Source organism: Scatophagus argus, chromosome 10, assembly GCF_020382885.2.
Source record: "Scatophagus argus isolate fScaArg1 chromosome 10, fScaArg1.pri, whole genome shotgun sequence".
NCBI lineage: Eukaryota > Metazoa > Chordata > Actinopteri > Scatophagidae > Scatophagus > Scatophagus argus.
In genome coordinates, this window is record NC_058502.1 from 17,689,739 (window position 1) to 17,717,135 (window position 27,397).

General features: G+C 40.6%; 3 protein-coding genes and 1 long non-coding RNA gene across 6 annotated transcripts; 2 read left to right on the forward strand and 2 right to left on the reverse strand.

Moving 5' to 3' along the window:
* Nucleotides 1-97: 97 nt before the first annotated feature.
* Nucleotides 98-5,986, reverse strand: mlh1 (mutL homolog 1, colon cancer, nonpolyposis type 2 (E. coli)). The gene is made up of 19 exons (XM_046401483.1): nucleotides 5,711-5,986; nucleotides 5,344-5,434; nucleotides 4,935-5,033; nucleotides 4,776-4,849; nucleotides 4,572-4,644; nucleotides 4,394-4,485; nucleotides 4,252-4,294; nucleotides 3,992-4,080; nucleotides 3,769-3,881; nucleotides 3,571-3,664; nucleotides 3,329-3,482; nucleotides 2,776-3,113; nucleotides 1,476-1,615; nucleotides 1,204-1,312; nucleotides 1,052-1,115; nucleotides 809-973; nucleotides 616-708; nucleotides 422-532; nucleotides 98-334 (listed from the first exon to the last, which is right to left on the reverse strand). Exons 1-19 carry the CDS (start codon nucleotides 5,815-5,817, stop codon nucleotides 185-187), a joined length of 2,199 nt encoding a protein of 732 aa, XP_046257439.1. The 5' UTR covers nucleotides 5,818-5,986; the 3' UTR covers nucleotides 98-184.
* A 6,454-nt stretch (nucleotides 5,987-12,440) lies between these two features.
* fam83ha (family with sequence similarity 83 member Ha) lies at nucleotides 12,441-21,902 on the forward strand. 2 transcript variants are annotated; one of them, XM_046402127.1, is made up of 6 exons: nucleotides 12,441-12,762; nucleotides 13,848-14,299; nucleotides 14,417-14,581; nucleotides 16,128-16,252; nucleotides 16,406-20,558; nucleotides 20,656-21,902. In XM_046402127.1, the coding sequence occupies exons 2-6, from the start codon at nucleotides 13,856-13,858 to the stop codon at nucleotides 20,665-20,667; spliced, it is 4,899 nt and encodes a 1,632-aa protein (XP_046258083.1). In that variant the 5' UTR covers nucleotides 12,441-12,762; nucleotides 13,848-13,855; the 3' UTR covers nucleotides 20,668-21,902. The 2 variants fall into 2 exon arrangements, with proteins under 2 accessions (XP_046258083.1, XP_046258084.1); XM_046402128.1 differs by having other exon boundaries at nucleotides 13,855-14,299.
* Nucleotides 21,903-23,260: 1,358 nt separating this feature from the next.
* LOC124066409 (androgen-dependent TFPI-regulating protein) lies at nucleotides 23,261-25,894 on the forward strand. Of its 2 annotated transcripts, XM_046402755.1 has the most exons (6): nucleotides 23,261-23,689; nucleotides 23,802-23,927; nucleotides 24,025-24,126; nucleotides 24,222-24,337; nucleotides 24,891-25,042; nucleotides 25,141-25,894. In XM_046402755.1, exons 1-6 carry the CDS (start codon nucleotides 23,537-23,539, stop codon nucleotides 25,167-25,169), a joined length of 678 nt encoding a protein of 225 aa, XP_046258711.1. In that variant the 5' UTR covers nucleotides 23,261-23,536; the 3' UTR covers nucleotides 25,170-25,894. The 2 variants fall into 2 exon arrangements, with proteins under 2 accessions (XP_046258711.1, XP_046258710.1); XM_046402754.1 differs by having other exon boundaries at nucleotides 23,285-23,689; nucleotides 24,891-25,894.
* LOC124066410 lies at nucleotides 24,306-26,963 on the reverse strand. The gene is made up of 4 exons (XR_006844603.1): nucleotides 26,644-26,963; nucleotides 26,486-26,539; nucleotides 26,227-26,280; nucleotides 24,306-26,144 (listed from the first exon to the last, which is right to left on the reverse strand). It is a non-coding gene; the product is annotated as an uncharacterized LOC124066410 (long non-coding RNA).
* Between the last annotated feature and the right edge of the window lie 434 nt (nucleotides 26,964-27,397).

Here is a 27,397-nt window from a genome sequence, read left to right on the forward strand (position 1 = left end):
GTTTAAATAGGCTATTCAGAATAAGGATTTCCTGTGACAGACACCCTTTCATACATTATGGAATATTAGTTTTCACTCCAAAAGAGATGTCTGCAGGCTTGTTCCATACAAACTTATTTATTTACAGCAGTAATGTTACATCAAGTATAAAATAGCAGCATGTGTAGATGATTTTCGGTCACATTTAGCACCTCTCGAACACTTTGTAGAGATCAGGCAAGTTGGCGATCTGCAGTACAGTGCCATCCTCACTGAAGTTTTTCGGAGGACTGAACAGGGTTCGGAAAGCTTTGAAGATGATGTGCTCAACTTTCCAACGCCACGAGTTTGCATCCTGAAATGAACATTGCACATTGTGCTTTTCAGTTCAGGTCTTTGTTGTTCATATAAAGCAAAAGTTGAGTCTGGAGTTCCTTCATACCTGCTCCTCTCCTGGCTCTGCCTCCAGGATGTACTGCTTCCTGATGGAGTAGAACATACTGTACTCCTTGCTGAAGTCTCTGAAACACTCCTTTTCATTGTCCCAGTTCACCTGCACGACACCACCAAGCAGAAGCCTTTAGATGCAGTTTGTTTTTCCAGAATCTTGTCTTAAATGACCTGCAAGATGTTCACCTCGGTGGCCAGGCGCAGGATGAACATGGGGAGACCCTCCATGACAGGAGTGTACTTGTCAAGCAATAACGGCAGCCCTGTTAGATTTCCGTCCTACAATGAACAAGATTTTGGTGCATGAGTAATAACAGATCAAATCGTGCCTCCAGATTTTAGTGTTTACACAGACGTACACCACCCTGATCCAACTCACCTGGTCGATCTCCATGGAGAAGTAGTCCTCCAGCATCTCAGCCTTCTTCTTCAGAAAGTCCACTATGTACTGAGCCAGGCCTTCTTTGGGACCATCCTCTTCTGTCCAGCCACTCCCCTCAGAGTCCAGAGCTAACATGGCCAAGTCATAAAGTGGAGCTGGTGTCTGCATTCACACGACCAACCATGAAAATCGTAACCTGTGCAGTGTATTTTAATCACTCACAATCTCAACTGTACTTACTGACAGTCTTAGTACACCAAAGTTCCCAAAGTCATAGATCAGTATTTGGTAGAAAAGTTCCTGGCTGGGACAGAAACAAAGCATGAAATGAGACATAAAACGGCAGGCTGAGACAACTGGACCGAACAGTGTGCATTTCCTGTGGCTCAGACCTCAGGTTGGTGGTGTTCAGCAGATACAGTTTGGTGTGATGTTGGATCAGAGTCCACTGGGGGTTGATGCATCCAACAAATGAGTGGTTCTGCAGCATTTCCTGAAGACCTGGAGAAAACATGTGCATACTCAAACGAGGAAAATTGTGTCAAGAGGTTAAGACAAAAAAAAAAAAAAAAGCCCTACCTGATCTCGTTTGAGTTGTAGACTGTTCACACACATACAGAAGAGGTTTTCGTGAAAAACTACACACCATACATGTTTTGCTAACCTGTGTGTGTGTTCTCAGCGATCTCAGCTCTCAGCTCTTTGATGCTGGTCAGTTTTATGACTCGTCTCTTGGGCGTTTCTGCAGCTGTCACGTCCTCGTCTTCTTCCTCATGCTGCTGCTGTTCTGTCCTGGGTCGCTTCCTGGTTCACAATAACCATACAAACACACACACACACACACACACACACACACACACACACACACATACTGCCGTCAGGCCTCCATCATGAACACACTCTGCATGACACCTGCAGACTCGCACTGGCTTACAGTGGGCACAATATGTGAATTAACAGGCTGCAAAAATGTTTACACATTTTATCTTACACTTAATGGGTGGCAGATACTTCTTGTCTTGCAATAACAAAAGCAACACATACTTGACCAGTTAAGACTGCATGAGTTATTTTTTCAGCCACATGGGGGCAGAGGAAATCCCTAATTTGATGACTCTAAGCTGTTAGTGAAACATTCTAAATTTTTACATCCAGCAGACACAGAGCATCGTAAGTATTCATTTGAAGCCATGTTTATGGTTATCTGATGGATGTGACCCTAGCATTCACCCCGTCCCCAGCTGACCAACTACTGAGAGAAGTATCTGCTGGGTGTTTGACTTTTCTTCACCTGCTGGCTCCTTGCTATAGTTCCCTTCTGTTCAGTGATAAGCACCACTTACAGAAGGCTGAGTTAGTGAGAGCAGTGAAACTGAACCACAGAGTAAAACCTGCTTGCCATAAACCAAAATAATAAGGTAAAAAACGCTCCACAGAGCCGTGGAGAGTAATGATTCACTCCAAGTAATGCCTTTGCAAAAAAGAAAACATTGATAGATATAGCTTTAGATATTCCTTTTTAAAATGATCAAAGACAACAGCACAAGCTGTCATACTGCACTACTATAACTTCAATTAATTAAAGATCAGTACCATGTACACACAAGGTCAGGCTACAGGATCAATCATACATTCAAGTCCTGTTCTCGTCCAGTCTTGAAACCCATCGGCTATTGTCTAATGACAATTTAGACCCTGCTAAATTAAATAAAAAACAAGTTAATAAAAAGCAAAATCCTCAGCAGACAACAGCCTCAGGCCTGTTTTGTTCTCCACACAGACTGCTGGCCTGCATGCAAACAAAGCCTGCTCAAATGTGATTGGCCAATACTAGTCAGACTACAGTCTTTAGTTTTTAGGGATCAATTCTCATCTGACTTGCCCAACATTATGTTCACATTAATCATGATGGCACTGACTAACTCATCCACCCAATGTACTACCGGCTTATGAAAGGAAGTCACCTTTGAACACCACTGGCATTGTCTTCATTGTCTTTTGACACGACTGATGCCTGCTCAGCCAGGGCCTCCAGCATGTCCGCATCATCCATTTCATCCATCACATCCATCTCTCTGCTGTCAGGCTGGCCTGTTTCAGTCGCAGCCTCCATGCCACTGGGACCAGCTGGTCCAGGATCAGGAGGCGGTTTCTCTTTTGGCTGGAGGAAGGCGTCCAGCTTCTGTGCACGACAGTCGGTCCTCACCATTTGATGTGCATAGATTCGCTCACTGGACTCTGCTGCAGCGCTGGAGGTCTTCAGGTCACCGCCACCTGAGACTGACAGCCCTGGCAGCAGCGTCTGCTCAAACACATAAAATTATGTGTCATCAAGCACACTTCAAGTTGTACCTCCAAGGCAAAAATGAGCCACAATGATCAGTCTGTAAAGCTGACAAATGATCTCTGGGAGAAGCGGACGTTTAGTAAAATATACCATTAAAAAAAATATGTTGCTAATTACTGCTGCGACAATGCAAGCTTAATTACGGAGACAGCAATTCAGTCCTATCGTACCTGAGTGAAATATGTGCGTGAAGAGTTGGAGCCAAGAAGTTTACTCTCGACGTGCTTTTGAATGCTCTCGATGACGCTGTCTTCGTGCAAGAAATGCACCTCGTGTTTCGTGGGATGGACATTAACGTCTACATTCTGCGGAGCGATCTCTAAGCTGTGGGGATTAGAGAGCACCGGTGAACATCAGACTGATTGAACCATAACAGAGTCAGTATAAAACAGACAAATGCACGGAAAGTTACCTGAGATACAGGAAAGGGTGCGTGTTCTTGGGAAGGTATGCAGCATAAACTGTCTCGATCGCTTTTTTCAAAGCGCTTGAGTCAACCAGGCGATCTGACACATCACAGATCACAATCTCCATTTAGCAAGGTGCCAGTAAGAAATAAATTATCCTCACCAGCGAGAAACATTCACTGGAAATTTCCTGTGATACGTACGGTTGATGAAGAGGATCAGGATGCATTTCTTGACCGAGTAATTTGCGTTAGAGATGTAGCCTTTCATCTTAAAAGCCAGCTTCTGATCTTCACAGCCAACTTCAATCAGCTCCCTGTGAACATGCCACAGAACCAGTCATGCAGTCAGCGTTATGGTGATAGCATGTCACATGACTGCAGAGAACATCAAAGCATCTTTTTTTCTTTCCTAGTTGATTAGTACCTGCTGACTGCATTTCCAAAAACTCCTCGAATATTATCCACTACAGTGGCATTTGGTAGAGTCCTCACATCTGCCACAGTCTCTCCTTGCTGGAAAAGCAGACCAGAAACAAGCTTGGTATCTGTTGCCTGTCGACTGGTATTTTGTTGCAAATCATGGGCAACATTCTTCCTCTAGAAACTTTCAATAAATATAAAAAAACAACTCTGTTCTCTTCAATCAGGTGTTTCAAAAAATCATTAATTAAATCCAAATCTCACCTTTTTCACAGAAAAACTTTTTCCTGAATTGTGTATGGCGTACCTTCAAAATAACATGTTAATAAGTGAGTACAGATACACCATAATCAACGAAAGAGCATAAAATAGCAAGTCGCAATGGAGCACAACCATGATGACAGACCTGCTGACCACATCTACAATTCGGGAGTACTCATCACTGGGGCTCTTCAAAGCTTTTCTCCTGGTGGACACATTATAGAAGAGGTCCTCCACCTGCACACAGCGGCGGCAAACAATTGTTAATTTCTGAGCATTCAGAAACTCCATTCTGTAGTAGCTGACGTGATCCACACACTCACAAGAATCTGTGTTCCCTGGTTGCCAGCGCACGGTTTGGGAGGGCCTTTCAGTTTACCATCACTGTAGCTGGCTCTGCATGACAACAGAATCAATACATCACAAGAGCTCTGCCATCCTGGTTTCTGCTTTTTGTAATGTACTTGTAATCAAGGAGGCAAGAAAAGGGGGAGATGAGCGAGCCATGATTTAAAATGCTAGCACACCTGTAAGCGCACTTGGCATCAGCTGTCTTAGTTGTTATGGTCACATGAGCAACGTGGCTTACACTAGCAAGGGCCTGCAAACAAGAGGTCAGAGAGCAAATGAGATGAGCAACAACATGTATGTCAGCTTTTAATAATCTGAAGACTGATGCTGCTCACCTCTCCTCTGAATCCATAGGTTGCAATGGCTGAGAGGTCCTCAAAAGTCTGGAGTTTGCTGGTGGTAAACCTCTCACATACGATTTCCATGTCTTCTTTCTGTCTTCGAAATAAAAAAGCTTAGTCAGAGAAAACTACACAGTTAAAAGATAACGGCGGGGCTCAGCTCATCAGATTCTCACCACCAGTGGTGTTCACATACACTCTCTGAGCAGAGGAAAAACCAACACAAATTCCTCAATCTAACCCAATAAGAGGATTAAACTGCTTGTTAGACTGGATAGTGGGGATGGTAGGTATAACATATATCCCAACACCTTAAACTTTTGGCAAACATGTATAGAATTTATGGCATTCAGATGTGACCAAGACACTTTTACAGGGGCGGACCTTCACCCCTGTCACCCACCCTGATGCCCGTGCCGTTGTCCTGAATCTGAAGGAGCTTCAGTCCGCCGTCTTTCACCGTCACCTGAATGTTGGTGGATTTGGCATCCAAGCTGTAACATTTTTAAACACAAATTATAGTTACTGTACAGCTATATTACATTTTAGGTGGAAGCATCCTCTCAGTTAGCCAGCCAGTTGTCACAGCAATGTTACTAAGTGACAGGTGTTGGTAAGCGGCTTTGCCACAATGTAAACAACGGTGGTTTCTACCATATGTGGTCACTTTTATATTGCTCCCACTGCTAATTTTTTTAAAGCCACAAGTCAAATGTCTAACATTAGTTTATGTTATTAAAAATACCCGTATTATGCAGCAAGTCAGTTACCAATTTTCAATCAATTCTTTGACGGCGTTGGCAGGACGCTGGATAACTTCTCCTGCAGCAATGCGGTTGACAACAGTCTCGTCGAGCCTCCGGATAACTCCTGCCATGTTTACAGCGATGCTGACTTAATTTCAGAGTACTTAAACACCAAGTAGTACCTGGAAATACACATATATATTGATAAAAACATATATGTTTAAGCTAAAATGTAGCATCACATTTAGTACAGGTAACAGAGCATGCTTAGGGTCAGAGATGTGAAACAATTTAGAGGTCTCACTCTCCTCAAAGCACGAAGAAAGTAATCATATCCATCCAGCCATCCATTTTCTATACCGCTTATCTGTCAAGGTCGCGGATAAGTAATCATATCTTTCACTCAATTTTCTGAATAATAGCTGTATGGGTGTAAATGAGACAGTAAATTTATTTAATTGTCAAAAGCACAACTGCGTGTCTTCTGATGAAACAGTAACGTTTCAGCTGTTTTTTTTTCGCAGTGAAGTGAGTCATCTTCTTAATAATACGCAATCTTTGATGATACTGCGCGGGGGAACGTATGGGCGGGGCCTTGCGTCCTGTAGAATCAAGATATCATTGGCTGAAAGTCTTCTTCTCTGGCAAATGTTTTAGAACATTGTAGCTTCGAAATATGCGTAGCGCCCTGCCACCATGACAAAATAATTCTTTTCTCTTCTTTGAGACAGATCTACAGTATCTTTCCACGGTATAACACTCCCGTCACCTAAAAGCAACAAGTGCAAAAGTTAATTTGCATCAAAATGCTCTCTATAATATCTTAATTTTAAAATCGTACAATATATCTTTAAAATTAGCATGGTCTTGCCATTTCTATTGTAGAATAATAAACAAATGAATTCTTTCATCACTTTAAACACACTCTTTTACCGCTGAAGTCTCTTTTCTGTTTGATCTCACACTGATAAGTGTGTGTATCTGGTATGCCTAACTTTAACCACTGGTACTGGGACTTTAAAGTGACTTCTTAGGGTAATGCAAAGAGATAAGATAAAGTCGGTTGTACCCCTGGGGAATGTATCTTTTGCTTACACTGTGAAAAGGTCAGAGGTCAGAATCAATTACAGATCAATACTTGTACTGACAAAACAGCCTTTCAGTTCTTTTAAAAGTGCTCAGTTATCATAAATGTTTTACAGTCTCTTTGTAAACTATTGGAAAATACAGTGTGCAACACTAACATAGTGAGCAGTTCAAAGTCCAGGTCCATAATCTATATGCATAACATTCCAACCAGTGGACTCTTTCCCTTAAAGACATTTAACCCATTACGGCAATTCTCTGTTGTTTATTGTCTGTTCAACATAAAACACTATGTATTATTATTTTTGCAGTCTTGCCTTCAGTATTGCCTCTCAGCACATGCACGTATTAAGAATTCACTGTTATCTCCAACTCTGCACACAGATGGATAGATCACAAATGGGTCTGCATCCCTCACAGAGCTACATGTTATTTGGGGAAGGCTCTGTCAGCAGAACTGTGAAGGTCCAAAATATGCAATAATAGAAAAGACACTTAATGATTGTTTTTCTAGACTTTATTTGATTGTTACAGTAAGTACCAAAATTATGTTGCTAGGCTGCTAAAGTTTGGCCTCAGGCACAATGACCTCAGCAGAATAAAATGCTGTCAGAGACACGTAGAATAGGCTGTCCGGGGAGTGGCGCTGTTTGGATGTCATGACCGGGCTTCTCAATGCAGTCCAACCTGAACTTAGTTCTGGCTTAATGAGAGTATTCAGAGCAAGATATTATCCTCTAATACCTGCATGAACAAAGAAAATACACTAATGACAATAGTCTATCCTATCTACAGCCAAATGTGGATGAAAAAATATTTAGATTTTCTTTTTGTTTTGTTTTTTCAATTTTTAAAAACTTATTTTGATGTTTGTGCAGTAACATCATACTTACAGCTGTGGATCATTTGAACCTCACAAATCCCTCCACTTTCCAGCATCTGAACAGGGGAAACTCTTCTATTAAGCTGATAAAACTGGGTGTTTCTCCGTGGGCCAAATTTTGTGCAAAAATAAGCCTATACCTGGAATCCTTGTGAGCTGAGTTGGCACAGTTAAGTAGTTGAGCAGCTTGTTGTGCTGCTCTCTGAGCCTGTGCCAGCACAACTTCAGTGTCATTAAGAAGTTAGCCAAAGGCAGACAAAAGCAAACAACACAACCTGAAAGGTCACTGGAAGTATGAGAGGATGTCACCCTGGAACTGACAAACAAAAGACAGAAATGTGATAAAGACCTACTTCATGTAGTCGTTGCACTGAGCGAGCTGCTCACTCAGTTCTGTGTCGCCTCTTTCTGCAGCTGAACCACAGGGTTCACCCATAAATTCTGGAGTGACATCACTATGACATCAAGCACATTTTCTTATATTAGCTATCATTAAATCCAGATGTGTGCTATATAACTCTGGCATCAGTCATGCTCTCACTAAGTTTCAAGACCTCTCCCTTTAGCTTGATGGAAAAAGCCAGCCATCGTGTTGTCTTTGCATCTAAGGTGTATTAGGGGATATGATGTCTGTCCTGAGATGCATGTCACTGACTCAGTGCGGGATATTTCAGTATGCATTGTAGCTCCAGGATGTGCCACAGGATACAGCACAATAGAACTGGAAAGAAATCAGTAACGTGAGATGAAATCGCAAAACGTAAAGCACAGCTGCTGCTCACTGTCCTTCATTTTCTCTACTGTCGGGCAGCTATAATGGCATAATTGTAGGGAGCCATTCTCCTTTCAGTCTGTACAGATTTCCTCTTTGAATGGATGAAAATGTAAACAATGTCTTATGGAATGCTTCAACCAACAACAGCGTGGGTGAGGTCAGAACTGGTTGTGTAGAACCTCACAGGTCTGAAAAAATTTTCTTTGACTCCTGTTCTTCACAAAGCAATTTTCAGTCTCCTTTTTACTGCAACTCAGATTACAACAGTTTAAAAGAGGCACTGCCACTCCTGTGGAGACTTGCCACACGCAATGACAGCCACACACAGCCACACATGCTACTGCAAGTGCTCATACACTTGCAAATGCACACAAGTACGCACACACACAGTGCATGCAGACTGAACAGAAACTACATTTGGCTGAAGGGGTTTCATAAAAAAAAAGATTCTAAATCTTTCAGTACTAACTGCTCATAGTAAACAGATAATCACTCCTTAAAACATAAACACTGGCAAAACAGGCAAAATGACAGTCAAATCAGAAGCAAATGCACACCTGCTGCTTTGCCCACTGTGTGCAGCGAGGTCAGCTTCCAGTGGCAGTAACCCTAACGTGGCCTACAAATACAGTTTGAAACAGAAGTGCCTAACCTGGACCCATTCCACACCTTCACACTGCTGTGTGTCAATACATTCCACAGTGTCGAGAGCCTGATGTTTCTACTGATGTGGTTTTGTCTCACCTGTGTGTTTATGTCGTCTTCTTTCTCCACCAGTGAAGTGATGATCTCTGGCTGGACACCCCCAGCCTCCTCTGACAAAGCTGAAGAGTGATCGCTGCCATCAAACTGCCATCATCTTTGGAATTTGTCATGGCCTCTCCATGTGACAAATATAGAGGAGCTTGTCTTTCCTCTAATAATAAGGGGGTTTTCGCACATATTCACTACTAATATGAAATCAAATTAGATGAGTTTTCTTCTACTTTCTACCTTATGTCCAAGAATTTTAGCATCTAAAATGGATTACTGGAATATAATGCACTTATGGATTATGTATCATGGCTACTCATCACCATATTATGAATAACTTCCCAGTCCAAATGTAACTCTCTTCAACTTCTTCATCCCAACTTTATCATGTCTGTAGGGAAACATGAGGTCACCTCCTTGACAACTGTTAAGACTTCCTGTTCCATTGATGCAGCTAGAAATGGATTCTGCAGCTGCTCTTCCCTTTTCCATTGTTTTTCTATCCTCTTCCTTCTCCTGCACTCTTCATACCAGCACATCAAAAGGTGAACACATATTTTCCTTCGTAAACAAACAAAGAGGGAAATGGTTCTTCAAACTAAATGTGTTTTAAAAGACCAGCGAAGTCAAGTCATCCTGAGGGGGACATGCATGGTGGTAACAAATTTCATGGCAACTGCTCGAAATCACAAATGTCAACTTCCTGATAGTCCCAGAGGAAAAATCAGTGGATCATCACAGTCAGATGACATGATGTACACATTTTTATTTCTGGGCCAAAGTGGTGTACTGACAAAATGACTGACATTGCTATCTCTGGAGTCCTGCAGCTGACACAGCTAAAACTCTATTTTTATATATGCATCTAGGCAAATAACTGCAACCATCAAAAAACATTTACCAATGCTAGTCCAGCCCCACCTTCCAACTGAAGCTATACTTTAAAGATTTATCTTATAAGCATTGTGTAAGTTATAGTTATTCTGGGATTTCATCTCCTGCATTGAAAATGCAAATTTGAATATTCCCTCCAGTGTGAAAAGTTTAAAATGACTTGCCAACATCTGTCACATCTGCAGTGGTGTGTAAGATGTCAACAGTTATTCAGCAGGACCATAGTCTGTGTAACACTGCATGTGGAAGAACAGCCCTTAGGCATTAGTTTGATAAAATGCGTAGTTTTCACAAAAATGGAGGAGGGTGGTGACATAGAGTCCATGGATGACCAGGAGAAAAATATGGAATGAAACAAAATTATCTTTTATGTGAGTTAAGTAGAGAAAATGGTATCCTGCTGATGTTTTTTTCACAAAAATTCAAATTTGATGATTTTTTTATTGATAAATTGTTGGGTATAAGGCACTTACTGAAATTTTTGGGCTTGTGAAGCCAGAAAAAGGTGAGAACAACTGGTGTAATCTACTTTACTCTGTTGTTTACCGTGTGTTTGCCACACGAGATGCTGCATCTTTGTTCAGCTTTAACAATAGTGGTTCTTTTGAGAGACATTGTGCTGTCACATATATCATATCAGTTACACTTTGTGTGTTTGATTCATACATTCCAGGAGATGTTATATGAAGGGGGAGGATTTCAGCTCTGAATCAGTGTTGACAAAGTCTGTGTTTCACAATTGAAGCTGGCAAAAAAAAAAAGGCAGGACATCATGTGTGTGTTTTTCTGAGAGCTACCAGGGTTAAAAGAGAGCTGTGGTGACTGCTTCACCGTGGTATGTTGTGTAGCAACTATCTACAAACATGGAGAATGTTCATTTTGATGTTTCTGTTCCAACTCTTTACTCCTCTGTGTGCACTGGGTGTTGCCTGAAGGAAACAATGAGGGATTGTCTTCAAGTCTTCACTTGAGCAGCTATGTTGCATCACTTCCTCTACTTTAGTTACAACAGATTTCATTCTGACAGGGCTATTTTAGGTCTTAGTGCTGAGCAAACACTAAAGGAAAATCACTATATTCTCTCTCTCTCTCTCTCTCTCTCCCTCCTTTCAGGGTTTAACAAAACATGTGCAACAAGGTCCTATCTTGGAAATTCAGGCAACTTTCCTTCACATTCAAGGCTAGGTTTCCACATGAGCACTCTCACTAAGCCACAGACTGCAGATACATCACAGCCTGTCTGGTGAGGTAATATCATTTCAGTCTGTGGCCATTGCTTTAAATGGTGCGAGAGAGACTGTTAACGAAGCATACAAAGAAAGAAAAATGCATGTTGGCACCGCGCTGGTATACGAAGCCTTTCGCAGAGGCTTTAAGGCTTTTACCTGACTGCCTGACTGCCACCCTCATCACAGGATAACCATGTTTACAATTACCATCCTCACCCAGTTATTGGTTAATATGCTCATGATATAAAGATGTTTGAAGTTAACAAGTGATGAGGTTTTCTTTGTTACCATCAGGCATTGAAGTCACACAGATGCCACACTAAACTTTTAAGCATTGTTCAATCAATCTGTCAAACTTATTTCAGACTATCCATGCTTTTATGCTAATCAGCACAATCTATGAGCCTAACTGTGTCTTCAGGTAAAGACCATGTAATAAACGTTTCTTTAAAAACAAAAATCAAACAATTAATACAGTATAGCTATGTAGCCTGTTTGTCATTTTCCTCAACGTCATTTATTATTTAATCTCCAGTGCTGCAATTCCTGAGGGAAATCCTATAATACCTTTTAAGCCACCTATTGCTTATTGTTAATGCCTATAATTAGACGCCACCCTAGTAGTGTCCTGTGTCATAACTAACAGGACTGTATTAATCTATTATGAGGCCCCTGGGCAAAAAATTAGTCTTAGTATTTTCCTTTCGTAGGACATAATACAGAACAAATTTGCAATTAGTCAGACTACAGAGGCAAAAACCAGGAATAACCTGACGATCAAGTAGCGGCTTTATTAATGGCTTTTCTCAATCTGTCAACCCGAGTTTTTCTCATTGATATCTAATATCTGATCTAAAAAGCATGATTTATTAACCAGTAATACTTTTGTGGAGTAAACAATCAAAACTAGGTACCATTTTGGTCAATACACCAGGCAGTAGGAGTATGGCTGTGACGTCTGGATCTTCTGAACACTAACGAGCACAGACACAAATGTTTTAAACATGAACGAGCAGGACTAGCGGCTTTGTGGAGCAGCCAAGCATGGCCTGATATCACGATACTTAATCACCAAGCAGTGTTGTTCGTGGCTGACAGCAGCAGTAGGTCAGTCGGTGGACAGACGAGAGACGTGAGCCTCCTCAAGACGAGCAGAGACACACTGCGCTGTCAGGGGCAGCAGTGAACCAACAGAGGAGCTAAAGCCGAGGCGGGGCGAGGTTGGACAACAGCAGCTTTTCTCTGCCTCAAACATTCTCGCCAACATGCCTCAAGCATGACAGTAAACTGGTTTAGCTGGGTGACGGGGGAAAAGCAATGTAACAGAAAAACTTTCGACAAGTCCCACCTGGACTACAAACACGACACAGTCGCGAAGGAAAAACATGGTGAGGAAGGCGAGATGACTGGTTTAAAGTTTAACCGACGGAAAGCTTGACGAGTACTTGTCAGAGGGGTAAGTTCACCACGTAGTGTCCGGCCTGTACGCGTTTACATGGTTTACAGTATGAAGTTTGACTGAGTGGATAGCGCATGTTGACTTGTGCTGCAGTGTTTCCTGGCTTTGTTGGCCTTTTTCTCACACATTATCTCGGTTATTACAAGTGTGTAAAAGTGTGTAGACAAAGTCAGGATTGGACTTTGAGGATCTAACGGTGACCCGCAGCTGTTTAATGGTTCATTTATTCTCAGGAGATGGTTGTTCAGTGTGTGCCAGTGTGTTTTTTTATGTATTTACTTTCTGGTGTGCTGTTTGGACTGGGATCTTTTCTCTCGACGCTTCTCATATTTGTGGCTTCACATGAACTTGCAGAAGGAGACTTTGGGTTTTTGGCCACAGGGCAAAGCCACACCCATAACCCATCTATCCTGTGGTTACATTGTATCTCCCCTCATTCAACGTGCTGTTACTAGTTACTAGTATTATAACTGAGATGGTCCCCGTGTTAAGGGCTGCCTCTGGTGTATGGAAGCTACACATCTGAGCAGAATGAGTTGAACCTTTTGATTCAATGTTTTTAGGATAAAATGGCTGGCTAACACGGTTGGAATACATATCATGATACTGTTAAGATAATTCCTACAATAACATATATCATAATATGGTAAATGTTCGCCAAAGTTACATGTTAATTTGTCAAGGCTGTACACAGTCTGATGAACTTTGTTACTGTGCACTACATCTGACTAAACCCTTCAAATGTGTAAAACAAAAACTGCAGTAACTCGTGTTAATAGTTTGTAATCACTTGCTGATTATATCCATATAGACAACAGGATGTGAACAAACAGCAGTTACTTAAATCTTAGAAGCTGCAATCAGCATTTCTGCTTTGAAATGTATTTTTAACAATTAACTGCTTGTCGGAATTGTTAAAGATTCATTTATCATATTGCAGCTTATATTGATTATCAGTCACAAATATCTGGCTTGTGTTCTTGTGGTGTTACTTTGTGACAGTAAAAGAGATGTGCAGTGTGAGATTTATTCATACTGTATACAGTAAATTAATCATATGTCTGCTTTGGCCCTCCCTTTTCACTACAGTATGGCACGTCGCTCTCAGTGTTCTTCTGCTGGGGACAACCCCCTGGACCCCAACTACCTCCCTCCTCACTATCGAGAAGAGTACCGCTTGGCTATTGACGCACTGGTTGAAGAGGACTTGGAGGGGTACTATCAGTTCCTCCAAAAAGTAGATGTTGTGGACTTCCTGTCCACATCTGAGATCCAGTATATTCAGGAGTCTGTTCAGGTCCCTCAGCACAGCAGCCACCCTGAACAACGTTTTCTAGAGACAGGTGGAGATGGCTCCTCTGACACGTACTGGCCGATTCACTCTGACCTGGATGCCCCAGGTTTGGACCTTGGCTGGCCTCAGCTGCATCACTTCATTGGGCCCACAGAGGTCACCACTCTGGTCAACCCCCCTGAGCCTGACATGCCAAGTATCAAGGAGCAGGCCCGACGACTTATCAAGAATGCTCAGCAGGTAGATCTTTCACTTTCTTTACAGAGGAAGACTTTATGCTAAGCTTCTGTTTGAAGTGTCATTGTCCTGACGTTGTGGTTTTTGCATTTATCTTGTCCGTGGTTTTTATCTCCTCAGGTGATCGCAATAGTGATGGACATGTTTACTGATGTTGACATTCTCCACGATATTCTCAATGCTGCCATGAGGAATGTTGCTGTCTACATTCTTCTAGATGAGCAGAATGCACATCATTTCGTCAACATGGTGTCTAACTGCAGAGTCAATATACAGAGCATTCAAGTGAGTACATATTCTTTTTAAAAAACTAGTGTTGTATCTGTTCGGGATGTGTGGTACAGGCACTGTAATGAAGCTGTGTTATCATTTCAATTTACATAACAGGAAAGGTTGCTCACACATTTAGATCACTTTCACACCTAACCTGTTTGGTCCAATTAAAACAAACCCAGGTTTGTTTTCCAGGTTAGTGTGGTTATTTTGGGCTGGTGTGAAAGCTGACAATCAAATCTTGATGCAGAGCAAATAACATGGCATGATCACTTGAAAACATGGGTCTCTTCCATAAACCTGATTGTTTTTGTGGTTTATTTGTGGTGTGAAAGCAAATTATTTTGATAACTATGGTAACACGAATGTGCATCAGCATGGATATTTTCTCCCGTTAAAACCTCTGTCTTTTGTCTGTTCCTTTTAGTATTCATATCACTTTGGCTATACTTTGACCAGAAGCTCAAAAACATGAAATGTGCTGATGTGCTCTTACAGCCTGTTTTTAAATACTTAAAAGATAAGTCTTGTGATAATCTGTGTTTTTCTTATTGTCAACAAAACAATCAAAAAAACAATGAGCTGCTCGAACTCACAAGATCGTACAAGTACTGCCCAAGTTTTATAGAGCTCATTGCTGCATTTTATAGCACTTAAGAACTGGGCTTCATATTCTCTTTTATTACAATGAACATTAGCACTACGCTTACTTTGTTGTTGCCCTGCTGCTGTAAATAATTATTAGAGTATCAAATGTGTATCAGATGAGTAACAGTTCCCAACAAATGCTCTATTTGTTCCTGATTGAGTAACATTTGCTGAAAACTACTGTGCCCAGCTATATACTGTATTTGTGACCAATTTCTAAAGATTTACAAGTGCAGAATGAATGAATGGACTCGGGGCTGTGTGCCACAGGCAGATTAAGAAAGTCACAAAGTAATGAGAGACAGACAACAGTAGCAAAAATATTGAATAGACATTTAGTCATTTAACAGTCTTTCTCTATCCATGAAAATCTCTTCAGCTGTTGCCATAAAGACAAAAAACTTTTCGTTTTGAACACCAAGTGGCTGACATGCACCCCCAGCTGAGAGAACTATTAGAAATTTATGATTGCTACTATTTAATACTTTTACTAGAGTTATTGAGCAAGCAGTGAATTTGTGTGAATTTAGTGATATTTAATCAGACTTTCATATTTCTGTGCAGCACTATGAATCTTACATGTTACATATCATGAGAAATGTTTTCAAGCTTCTAGGCTCCATGTGATGTCATTTTTCTTGTGTGTTGTTTTCTTGTTTGTCATTTTTGTTTGTGTCTGAAATGGAACCATGTGAACAAATCTGGCACATTTACTGAACACTGTCAGTAACTGTATATTACTGTCAAAGGGAACTTGAAATGCAGCCATTTCGAGTTCTTCTTTTCAAAGTGGTAGTGCTTATGTGATGCTGCCCCCTAGCTTGGATTGCAGTCAAAACATTACCACCGCTACTATGTGTCCTGCTTTAGTGCAATATCATTTTTTGACTGATTTATGTGTATCTTGCAGTTTCTACGTGTGAGAATAGTGTCTGGCATCACGTATCACTGCCGCTCAGGGAAATCTTTCAAAGGTCAGATGATGGATCGCTTCTTGTTGACAGACTGCAGGGCCGTGCTGAGTGGAAACTACAGGTGAGCCTGTTTAATACAGCAATTAAAGAAAAAACTAATCTTTACTACACAATTCTGTTTTTATGAATGTATTATAGCTATTTGTATAAAAAACTGATTCATAATGAGTTAAGTGCTTCCATTAATTCTATTTATTGTCATGTCTTTGTTCAGCTTCATGTGGTCTTTTGAGAAGCTCCACCGCTGTATGGCACACCTTTTCCTTGGACAGCTTGTGTCAACCTTTGATGAAGAGTTTCGTATTCTGTTTGCTCAGTCGCAACCTCTGATAATTGAAAATATGTTCGGTCCTGTGGAAGATTTCAATCTTTCACAAAAAAGGCAATACCTAAGTGACAGAACATTGTACAGAGACCCAAGGAAGTTTCAATCACTGGACATGGCTCATCCAGAGGATTTGGCGAGACATTCCTATGATGAACGTATGGATGTGGACTGGAGAATGATGCCCCTCAAAAGGAAGGAATCTTTGCACGGCCCTGCAGATATCTACAGCAGGTTTCCATCCCAGCAATCACGCTTGGATCCACCTTTTGATCAGGGTCCTTCTAGGATGCCCATGATGGAAAATCCTGCCTTTAAACGTCACAGTTATGCTGAAGGTGTTCATGGTAGATATTCTTTCCCATTCCTGCCGCAACAGGGGATGCCAGAACCTGAGAACCAGGGAAGGCAGCTTTACAGACGGCAGCAGCCATTCCTAGGACCAGGGCCAGGGAAAGAAGCAGATTACAGTGACAAATTCTGGAGTCAAGACTATCATTCAGGAGATCAGTATTCTGAACCTGGTTTACCACAAGAAATGGAACCACCTGATAACTTTGATCCTGTGCTTAACTATTTATCATCTACCAGAAATGCTGACTTTGACCAGGGCTCAGATAAATTACCACCAGCAGAAGATTTACCTTTTAGTTCATCTTACCCTAGAAGATTGAGTTTAGGTCAGTCGTATGCCTGTCAAACATCTCCCACCAGCTCAAATCCTACTGAGCAGAAGCAGTTTTTCCAGGAGCCTAACTTTAACCGCAAGGATCCCATGGTGAAACGAGGGCTAAGAGACTGGAGGATTAGCTCATACCTCAGTGCATACGATAATAAAGGAGACGAAGGCCTTCCATTGGCGCCACCATATCTCTCCGAAGAGCCTTCTGAACCCATACAGCAAACAATACCAGGCACAGATTTATCAGTCCCTAAAATCCTGAATGTCAGAGAGTTTAAGATTCCTGCAATACCCAGGGCAAGTCAGATGCCAAGTTATTCCAAAACCACTGCACAAGAGCAGCCAAAGAAATTGCCTGATGATCCTTCAGCAGTTGCAGTAGAAACCAAAACAACCCCAACACCTTCAGAGTCATCATCCACAACTGAAGGGGAAAAAACAGAGGAAGCAGAGCAAAAGGAACCGAAAACTGCTTTTCTTCATAGGGAGGAGTCATTCCGTAGGAAATACAGCCCAGCAGTACCAAGGAGCTCTAGGTTAAGATCCTCTCTGATATTCAGCTCTTTGGAGCAGCAGCAACAGCAGCAGCATACCTCTCAAGATACCAAAACCACTCCAAGCCAAAAGGATGAGGAAAGCAATAAAAGCGAGGCTGAACAGACAAAGCAACCTTTTGTTTATCAGGCTTTGGGACAAAGGAGGTCTACTGCAAGAGAACCTTTTGAATGGAGTAGTTACAAGAAATCAGCCACTTTTGATAGCTCTGCCACAGAGTCATCCAAAACTGATGTTGGAAACAGTAAAGAAGATGATAAAGATTCATCTAACAATGAAAATCCAAAGGATTTTTCAGAAAAACATGAGGCACAAGAGTCATTACAACAGCCAGATGTAGAGCAAACAGATTCTTCACCATCAATGCCTCAATCCAAGCCTTCTGAAGCTGAACTGCCCAAAATTGTTCAGCCAGTACAACCACCCAAATCTTTGCTCACCAGTCCATTGTATGTTGATATGAGTGATCCTGATAAGAGGCTAATGTTTTTCAAAGAGTTGGCAGCAAAACGAAAAGCTGCTAAGACAGCAGAAGCTAAAAAGAGCAAAGAGAAAATTTTGATAAAACCACCAACTGAGCTAAAAACTGCTGTTACAATGGAAGAAACTGGCTCACCAGAAGCTGCAGAAAAGATGGCGGATACTGCAATATCTGAGGGTATATCAGAGAAAAATGCTACTGCAGAGTATAGAGGGAAAATACCACCCACAGAGGCATCCAAATCAGTCAGTCTTTCTTCAGAAACCAGTGCTAAGACTAACAAGGAGGACAGTCAGGTCAAGAATGATCCCAGTATCACCCAAAGCTGTAAAGAAGCAGCACAAACAAGAGTGTCAACTGATTCAGAGATGATAGAGCTGAAGAATGGTCAACTAGCTGCAACTCTGCCTGTTTCCGCAGAACCAGTAGAACCAAAGCTGTCAGATCCTGCTGTAGAAAGGAGTAGCCCCAGTCATCCACCAACGCCGACAAATGCTACTCCTACCAATGTTCCCTCTCTTGCACAAGGTACTAATGAAGGTGAAAACCCATGCCTTGATTCTACCTCAAATACGTCTAGCTTACTCCCTCCCAGTTCAGTGGAGGCACCACAAGCTTCTGCATTCATAGCCTTGGATTCAAAAACCCAAAATCCTAAACCAGATCTGTTAGAAACCAGCATTTCTTCTCCACTGTTATCTGAACATATTGGATCAGAATTTGACTCCCCTAACCTGTCAGTACAACGCGCATCCCCAGATCACATTCTTCCAGATTCAGGGACACAGATCAGTCCAAGTCCACACTCTAGCCCTACTACTCTTTCCACTCCAGTAGAGACCAAATCTTCTGATGTTACCTCAGAAGACTCAAGCTCAACCCCAACTTCCAGCATATTGTCCCTAAATGCACAGGGAACTGCCCACCCCTTAGCACAGTCAGTTGAGGAAACGTCAGAAAAATCTACAACTTCTCCAATAAGACAGACAGAATCTAATTCTACCCAAAACGATGTAGATTCTGTTTCCGAACTGACAACACCTGAGGTCCCTTCAGCACTTGGCTCTGCAAATGTGGAATCTGATATGTCTCCAGCCACATGCAGTCCTGGTTCAGAGCCAGAGTCAGAGTCAGAAAACTGCTCTGTTCCTCCAGTTGTTGGAGAGGATTCTGAGGTTCCTGGATCATCAAAGGATGTCAAAGCTGATAGCACATCTCCTACCGTTAACCCTTCATCACCTGAGTCATGTTTACCTAATGTAGCTGATGTAGAAAGTATATGCAGATCTGATCAAAATGAGAATGTTACACCTCCTCTCTCCCCAGCAGTTCCTCTGTCTGAGCATTCTCTAGCAGAAACAAACTCGCCTGTCCCTCTGGATTTAACTCCTAATGCTTCCCAATCAGAAGTAACTGTATCTCCTCAAGATGCACCGATACAAGTGACGCCTCCCTCTGAACTTAACCTGACAGGACCTGTCACGCCCTCTCCTGCTGAAACAGTATCATGTTCTCCTCCTCTAACTGAGTCAGTTGCATCAGTTTTGTCCCCTGAAGCTGAAAAAACATTATCTGTATTACACAGCCTCTCAGATACTAACTTTCTTACTGAGCAGGATACAACAGATGCAAACAAAACTCCAGTGCTCCCATCAACAGAAACTTGTAGCCCAACTGAGCCTACCTCAAAAGTCCCACCAGAGCCTGATCTAATTTGCAAAACACCTGAATCTGTGACTTCTGAAACCCACCTCTCAGAGTCAGCTGTACCTGCTGACAATAGTAATACTGACAGTCAAAGTAAAGTAAGCCAAGACCAAGAGCCTGAAATGCCTGACAGAGGTGAGAAAAAAACTGATCACACTGAGGACACAAACAAGGTTAATAAAACTTCTACACAGGAATTGGCCTGCAGTGAGAAAGCAAAAGTCCAAGTAAAGCAAAATAGCTGGTCTGACCTGCCAGAGAGCAGATCAGATGAAGTTGTTGCTCCATCACCACAGTCGAAGCAGCCAAAATCAAGCCAGTCTCGCTACCAGTCATCAACAGCCAACATACTCTCAAGCAGTAACCTCAGAGACGATACAAAGCTGCTTCTAGAGCAAATTTCTGCTAATAACCAAAGCAGGAATGAAGCCACCAAAGAGTCTCCTGTCACAGATGACGAAAAGGAAGACGAGGCTGACAAAAATGCCAAAAGGGAGAAAGAAAGAAATATAAAATCACTCAGCAGAGGGCAGCCTAAGTCCACTCAGGAGCGTGAGAAGCTGCTGGAGAGGATTCAGAGCATGAGGAAGGAGAGGAAAGTTTACAGTCGATTTGAGGTCTGAATGCATTAATACCATTGTTATTATTTCCTATTTAAATGTACATTTCATTGCCTCTGTTCTAAATCATTTTGTGTCTTTGTTACTTTCACAGATGGCGCCTTAAATGGGAAAAGAAAGTTGACAGGATAAACAGTACATTCAGTACTTGTCGATGAAAGGAAAATTAAATAACTGAAGACATGTTCAGAAAAGAGCTTCAACAGAAATGGCATTTCACCGCTGGCTCTCTGCAACAAGTCGTGTCATGTAAAGAGGAGGCACAGGATCTGTATCAATGGCACTGAGTTTAAAGGGCAATATCCAAACCTGATGTCTGAATTACATGTGCCATGGACAAGAAAGGGCTTTTTATTGTGAGTGAAGCATCAGGTTGCTATAAGTGTGAGAAGTACATGGACTGAGGCTATACAGTGTGTGTGTGATCAGATATGTTTTTAGCGACTGCATGGGTAATGTGCAATGTTTGCAACAGGTTGTCTCTATGATGAGGTCTGTCCCTGCCTTTTGTGCAGCACTGACAGCCACTACATTAATGTTAGCTGGGTTTACGTCATGTGATGTGATGTAATGTCATGTTAAAGTGTAATACATAATCTGAAGTAGTCCAAGTTTGTGAAACTGTAATATACGGTGGGTTATACTGTAGTAATCATGTTAAACAAAGATGTAGATAATTACGTGCATATGTGAAACAAGCGGATATATAACTTCATATCCGTGCAGAACTGTTATTGTTCTGGTGTAAATAAATTGTAACTTTGATTCTTTGTATGGAATTGAAATGATGAACAAATCTAAGATTGAAACAGAACACCAGCTTAAATGTGACTCATTGACTTTATTAATATTAAATTTTACACCATATAGTTTGTTATCGTATGTTTTCTTTCTTTTATCAATTGAATGTTATCAAGTAGGACCCATTGGTCAATTTTTCAGGACGTACCTGGATGTCTTAAAGGGTGATTTCACCTAAATTAACTTGAATCACCCAAAAGATTTTTATTTTATTTAGTTGAATATTTCAAACAAACACATTTGTTTTTCAAACGAAAGTAGGGTCTTTCATCTTTGGCCATGTAAAGCCAAAGCTACCTGCATGGCTAGATTCCATTATAGGGATAATTGATGAAATATGGGGTTGCTTTTTGTAATTTGCTTGAATAGACCCATTATTGTCTTCGTAACGTACCGTTTTAAATCACTTGTACATTGAAACAAGAAATTCTGAAACCCTAAAAGAATTAACAGAATAGTATGTAGATTTTTACTCTGTAAGTTACATTTTATAATGGATTTATGACAGCAGCAACACTTGCCAATAAAACTTGAAAATGGTGTATTTGTCTGACTGATGTGTCTGATGCTACTCAGGGAAGCTAAACTGATTGAGTTATATTAAGCAGAATGTAGTATATGTAGTTTGCAGAGACAAAGTAGAGTAGAGACAAAGACAAAGATTTATCCAGTTCGTTCAATCATCGAACCCTGACAGGGTGAAGGTGAGCCAACACAGGGAACCTGAAACTGAGGCATCTAAATGGATCGTTTAATTTATTACTTGAAACTGTGCTTTCTTTATTGTGACATTTCAAAATGTCTTTTCTAAAAAGAAAAAGCCTTATTCTTTTTTAAATCCCTAAAACTATATTATGTTCTGCAAAAGACCGCACTTTCTAGAAACATCAGTTTCATGAGTCATCAGGGTCATGACATGAGTCTTAAGTACCTGCGGAAATCTTATCAGATTTATGACATGATTTCAACTCAGTTTCCCATTATGAATTAATGAACATCTCTTTCATCTATAGAACAACACATGGCCAACTTTATATAATTCTAAAATATTGTTCCATTTTACAGTTGTCGCCAGATTCTGTGATTTGTTAAAGTTGATTGCAAGAATTGCATTTTGTAAAATCATCTGTGTATTAATAACAGCATGACTTACTTTTCCTGTGTTTCCCAAAACCTCCACATGACAACCCAAAATCACATGGCTGTCCCACCAATGGTGACGTTTCCTCTAGCATCACCCTCAGGCCATAAGTAGCCATTATTACCACCATGCAAATCCCAGAAAAAAAATCAGGCTCACTGCATTATAAAATGAAAAAACAAACTTTTGGCTTGCTGCCAGTAAGAACTTAAGCAAAATTGTAGAATTTTATACCTTCAAACCAGTGACAGCCGTGGCCATGGGATTGTCAATCCATCCCATTCTCATGAACATAATATCTCAAGGACCCCTTGAGAGAACTTCTTCAAACTTGGCACAAAAGTCCACTTGGACTCAAAGATGAACTGACTAGATTTTCATGGTCAAAGGTCACTGTGAACTTACACTTACATGTTTTAAGCCATAACTCAATAATTAATTCATACACAAATTATAACAAAATGTTACACAAATGTCTAATAAGATAAGATGTTGAAGTGATGACATTATTCAACAGTATAACTCGGAAATACAAGGGAAGATTGTGACCATATTTCACGTTTGGTCAGATACTGAATCTAATCTTCGGTGTTCACCGTGCTGATTGTATCAGTCCTCTGTTGCTTGTCAGGCTGAACGTGTGCATGAAGCCTCCACATTTTAGAATTTGTAGCGTCTTTGCAGTAACACCCATCTCCCAAGCTGATTTACATGGTGGAACTTCTCTTGCAAAACACTATGAAAGCTCTCACATTGAATGAAATTAGCAGTCACATGCCACAGTGTGTCAGTTATGAAAGAAAGACTGCTATGCTTCGTAAGGGGGCAACAGTGGGCCTCTTGTGTGCAAGTGTTGCTTTACCTCCACTGTTCATTTGATAAGCTGCTGCTGAATTGCACTAATCCTTAAAAAACCTTCACTGACCGAAGTACCTCAAGTGTGAAGGGAGAACTCATGCTTTGAAGAGTAGTTTCTTCTAGTGTTTGATTTATTTTTGTTGTTTGTTAGGAGTCTGCTTAAGTTTACACTAAAATGACTTCAACCCTGAGTAGAGCGTACCATATCACCGCATTCAGCTGGTATGCTTTCATTGTTAAGAGTCTCGCGGATAAGGATGGAGAGGAGTTACCACCGGGAATCTTTGTTTATGGAGGACCTTGGAAGTACCTGACTTTTTTGAATTTGGTGAGTACTTTATCCATATTATAATAGAAGAAGTGCATCAGTGCGCAGTCGTATGTATTACAGGTATGAAAATGGATATTGGAAAACAATGATGTTGCTTTTAATATTTCAGGTATTACAAATGTCATTCTTTGGCCTGGCTACAGTGAGTGATCTGCAGCCCAAGGAAAAGTCCGGGAGTACCCTGAACAGATGTAAAGACCTTCTCTTCTCTGTCTTTGCCTTCCCTGTGGGCATGGTGAGAAGCACATGTTTGGCAATCCTACATTGTTCTAGTCATAAAATAAGAAATGAGCGGCACATTAACTCTGTGTTCTATGCATTTTGTTTGTTAGTTTGTTGTTCTGCTTTTCTGGATTATCTTTGCCTATGACAGAGAATTAGTCTACCCAGCAACCATTGACACCTTTTTCCCACCCTGGATAAACCATGCTATGGTCTGTAAATCTATTTATGTCAAAATGAAAATAATCCTGATTCTCCTGTCATAAACCATCACACATAGTGACTTTTTCCTACACTGTTTTCTCAGCATACGTTTGTCCTTCCTGTTTTACTTGGGGAAGTGCTGGTGCAGCCTCACATCTACCCACAGACCAAACACGCACTGGCAGCATTAGGGGTTGTAGGCTTCTCTTATTTATTCTGGTAAGTGCTGAGTAAGCATATACAATAGAATCATGCTAAAACATTTACAAGCGTTATTAGGCACATTAAGACACAAATAGTACAACTTTTTAAAACAGTTAAAGCTTTTTGGTATCCCTCATTTGGAGCTGGCTAAATCTTTCACATATAGCTAAAAGCACACCAGTGTCTAAATGTGTCTATTTTTCTGCTGTAACTAGTCTAGACAAGTCCAGTGCAGCAGGGTTTATCAGTTCACAATGCAAACAGCTTGAGGGGCAAAAGCTTCCTCTGAAACTTCAGTAGTTCTGGTTCACATAATGCTGCCTACAGATCCTCATGTGTCTGATGGTACACAGTATAAATATACTGTATGTGTTATACTGTAAGATTTTTTACTGCCTAGCGTTTTGTTGTTACAGTCATACAGTTAGTGTCCTTGGTGTCAGTGGATGGAAACCAGTAAATATTTGCACAAGCCATACTAGTTCTCTAGAACATGACAATATGAGATGATCTGACAATGACAATGAGAGTTTCTTTTTTCTTCTTTCTCTCTAAACATGTCCTGCAGGATTATATGGGTGTACTTGTCAGTTGGGATTTGGGTGTATCCCCTTCTTGGACATTTCAGCACTGCTGGTCTGATGGGCTTCTTCTTTTTCAACATGTCAGTGGTGACCTTGCTCTATGTGCTAGGGGACAAGCTCAACAGCCATGTCTGGAGTAAGAGACATTTAGTGAGTTTACAGCTGGAGACAAACAAAAGATCACATGTTCACTCTCTTTCTGTCTTCTTCTCTCTACCTTTTTGTCTCCTTTAGGCACGAACAGAAAGACGAACAAAGCCTAGTGACCCTCTCTGCCCCTTAAGGCAAGACTTTTGCAAAAGAGCAAACACATTCTTCCTCTTAAAAGGAAGTAGGGAAAGGAAGTAAAATGCAGCATCCCTCAAGCAAATGCATACGGAGGTTTTGGTGCTACAGCCTTTGTTGTTTTGCTATGGCTTATGGTGATTAATGTTAGCTGAAGTTAGCCAATCTGAGGTATACATTGTTGTTTCATGCACATTACTGATTTTCTTTCTTCACTGACCATATGACTCAGTCCACATGCTACTTTAGCTCAGCATTTAAAGTAAATCTCACTTTAAAGGTTTAATTGCTTTCTGCAACCTACTGAAAATGCGCATTACAGCTTAATTGAGCAACAAGTATACCTCTGATGTAAATGTTAAAGTTTAGTTTTACAGCTCAACAAGGGGTATTTAACATTGCACAACATTTGAATAACACAGTTTCTACATCAAAGCAAGTCTAATAATGCAAATACCTCTGATATTTTCCTCTTTCTATATTTTCATTTTATGCATTTCCAAACTTAAAAAGATAAGGATGTTAAATGTAATATATCAGAGGTTGCTTTTTTCACATTTTCAGAGATTTAAAATATATATACAGTGGGGCAATAAATATAGCAGTCAGAATCCAAAATCAAAATGTTCACATCCATATCAAGCACCACAGTGCTCAACTGCCAATATCATCTTTGACCTGAATAAAGTGCACATTTTTCCATTACTCGTGGAAACGCTTGGAAGAATAACTTGACTAGTGGTAATCCAAAACACAATAGTGGATAGCCTTGATTTGATGTCACCACAGATCCATCCATACATGCCGGACCTGCTTTGTTTTGTCTGTTGATTTCATCTAGCATGCAAGTCTCTGTAGCCTTTAAGATGGTGGAGATAGTTTGGATCTGCATCCACCAACCCAACTGACAGGATCCTGGCCAATAAATGCACATCTTCTTCGCTCAGGTCCTTCTGTTGAAGATATGAATGTGGAAATATTTAATCTGTAATTATTCTAAATAATTACAGCACTTAAATTTGGATAATTACTCACCATCTTGTTGTTGGTCGATGATTCAGGTGGTTGTGTTTTTTTTGGTTTATATCCCTGTCAAAGATAACAATCTTTACAGCAAATCATGCTTAATTTCCCACTTCCTTACACAAATAATGTCCTCTGGCAGCTGCAGTGCAGCTTTTCTTTGTATCTGACCTTCAATGATTCATTTATGTCATATCCTTTTCCAAATAACATTTTAAAACAAAAACTTTCCATGACAAGTGCAGGAGAAATACTGTAGAAGTTTACTCACCTCTTTGAGTCCTTTTGAAAAACACATTATGATGAAGAGAAGGCCAACAACAGTCTGTTAATATAAAACGTCAGTCAATATTACATAGATCTGAGTTATCATTAGGCAAAAACTTTGAAAAGCTGAATTAAATTATATATTAAAAGGTTTTTACTTACTCCCAGCAAGTGCAACATGTGTGTTTCTCTTGCTTCTGTCCTGCACGTACCGTGATTTGTAACTTACTGTGAGAAAAGTTAGTTCCTCCTGTCCTGAGGCCAAGTCACAAGGAAATAAACAACCTTGAAGAACCAGTCGTACAGGACATACTGCATTTCAAGAAGGTCTTCACCTCATGCATTACGCAAATGCCTGCGTAAAGTAAACTCTTGTTATGGAAAGAGGACTATTGTTGCCCATCAGTGTTACAGTTTAGAATGTATCTGTCTGTCACCTGCAAATGTGTGATCTGTAATTTGACTTTGTAATGAAGCACTGAAAAACACTTTGAGAAGTTTCACCATGTGTCTTCTTCCATTCACACCTAGTATGCACTGACGTAGTTTGCAGAAATCAGGTTCTGCCTTGCAGACAATGTACAATAAGTCAACAATACCTTTTTTATATATATTTTAAAGCAGTAGTTGTGTTCAATTGTCTTCTAACCAAATTGTGATAGATTTTTTTTTCACTAATTTACTTTTATCATCACTAAAGCTGTTTCTGTGGCGGCTGCTCAGATTTTAATGACAGTATATGAAGCTCAGGGGGTTAAATGCAACTAAGTATAATTACTCATATACAGTACAGTTTTAAGGTATGTGCTCCAGTTAATTTAGCTCCACTTTGATCTGTTAGAACTTTAAAATGCATATACTAATATAATGATCCAATTACATATTTATTGATACTGTAACTTTCTACACTTTCTCA

What these genes read in the sequence shown, in the direction of transcription:
- LOC124066409 (XM_046402754.1), top strand. Translation starts at nt 23,537, where the DNA reads ATGACTTCAACCCTGAGTAGAGCGTACCATATCACCGCATTCAGCTGG. An exon ending in ACCTGACTTTTTTGAATTTG is followed by an intron (nt 23,690 to 23,801) that starts GTGAGTACTTTA and finishes TTAATATTTCAG; the next exon opens with GTATTACAAATGTCATTCTT. An exon ending in TTGCCTTCCCTGTGGGCATG is followed by an intron (nt 23,928 to 24,024) that starts GTGAGAAGCACA and finishes TTTGTTTGTTAG; the next exon opens with TTTGTTGTTCTGCTTTTCTG.
- mlh1 (XM_046401483.1), bottom strand. Translation starts at nt 5,817, where the DNA reads ATGGCAGGAGTTATCCGGAGGCTCGACGAGACTGTTGTCAACCGCATT. An exon ending in ACCAGGGAACACAGATTCTT is followed by an intron (nt 4,486 to 4,571) that starts GTGAGTGTGTGG and finishes CGCTGTGTGCAG; the next exon opens with GTGGAGGACCTCTTCTATAA. An exon ending in TCTCCATGGAGATCGACCAG is followed by an intron (nt 709 to 808) that starts GTGAGTTGGATC and finishes TGTTCATTGTAG; the next exon opens with GACGGAAATCTAACAGGGCT.
- fam83ha (XM_046402127.1), top strand. Translation starts at nt 13,856, where the DNA reads ATGGCACGTCGCTCTCAGTGTTCTTCTGCTGGGGACAACCCCCTGGAC. An exon ending in TCAATATACAGAGCATTCAA is followed by an intron (nt 14,582 to 16,127) that starts GTGAGTACATAT and finishes TGTATCTTGCAG; the next exon opens with TTTCTACGTGTGAGAATAGT. An exon ending in GTGCTGAGTGGAAACTACAG is followed by an intron (nt 16,253 to 16,405) that starts GTGAGCCTGTTT and finishes GTCTTTGTTCAG; the next exon opens with CTTCATGTGGTCTTTTGAGA.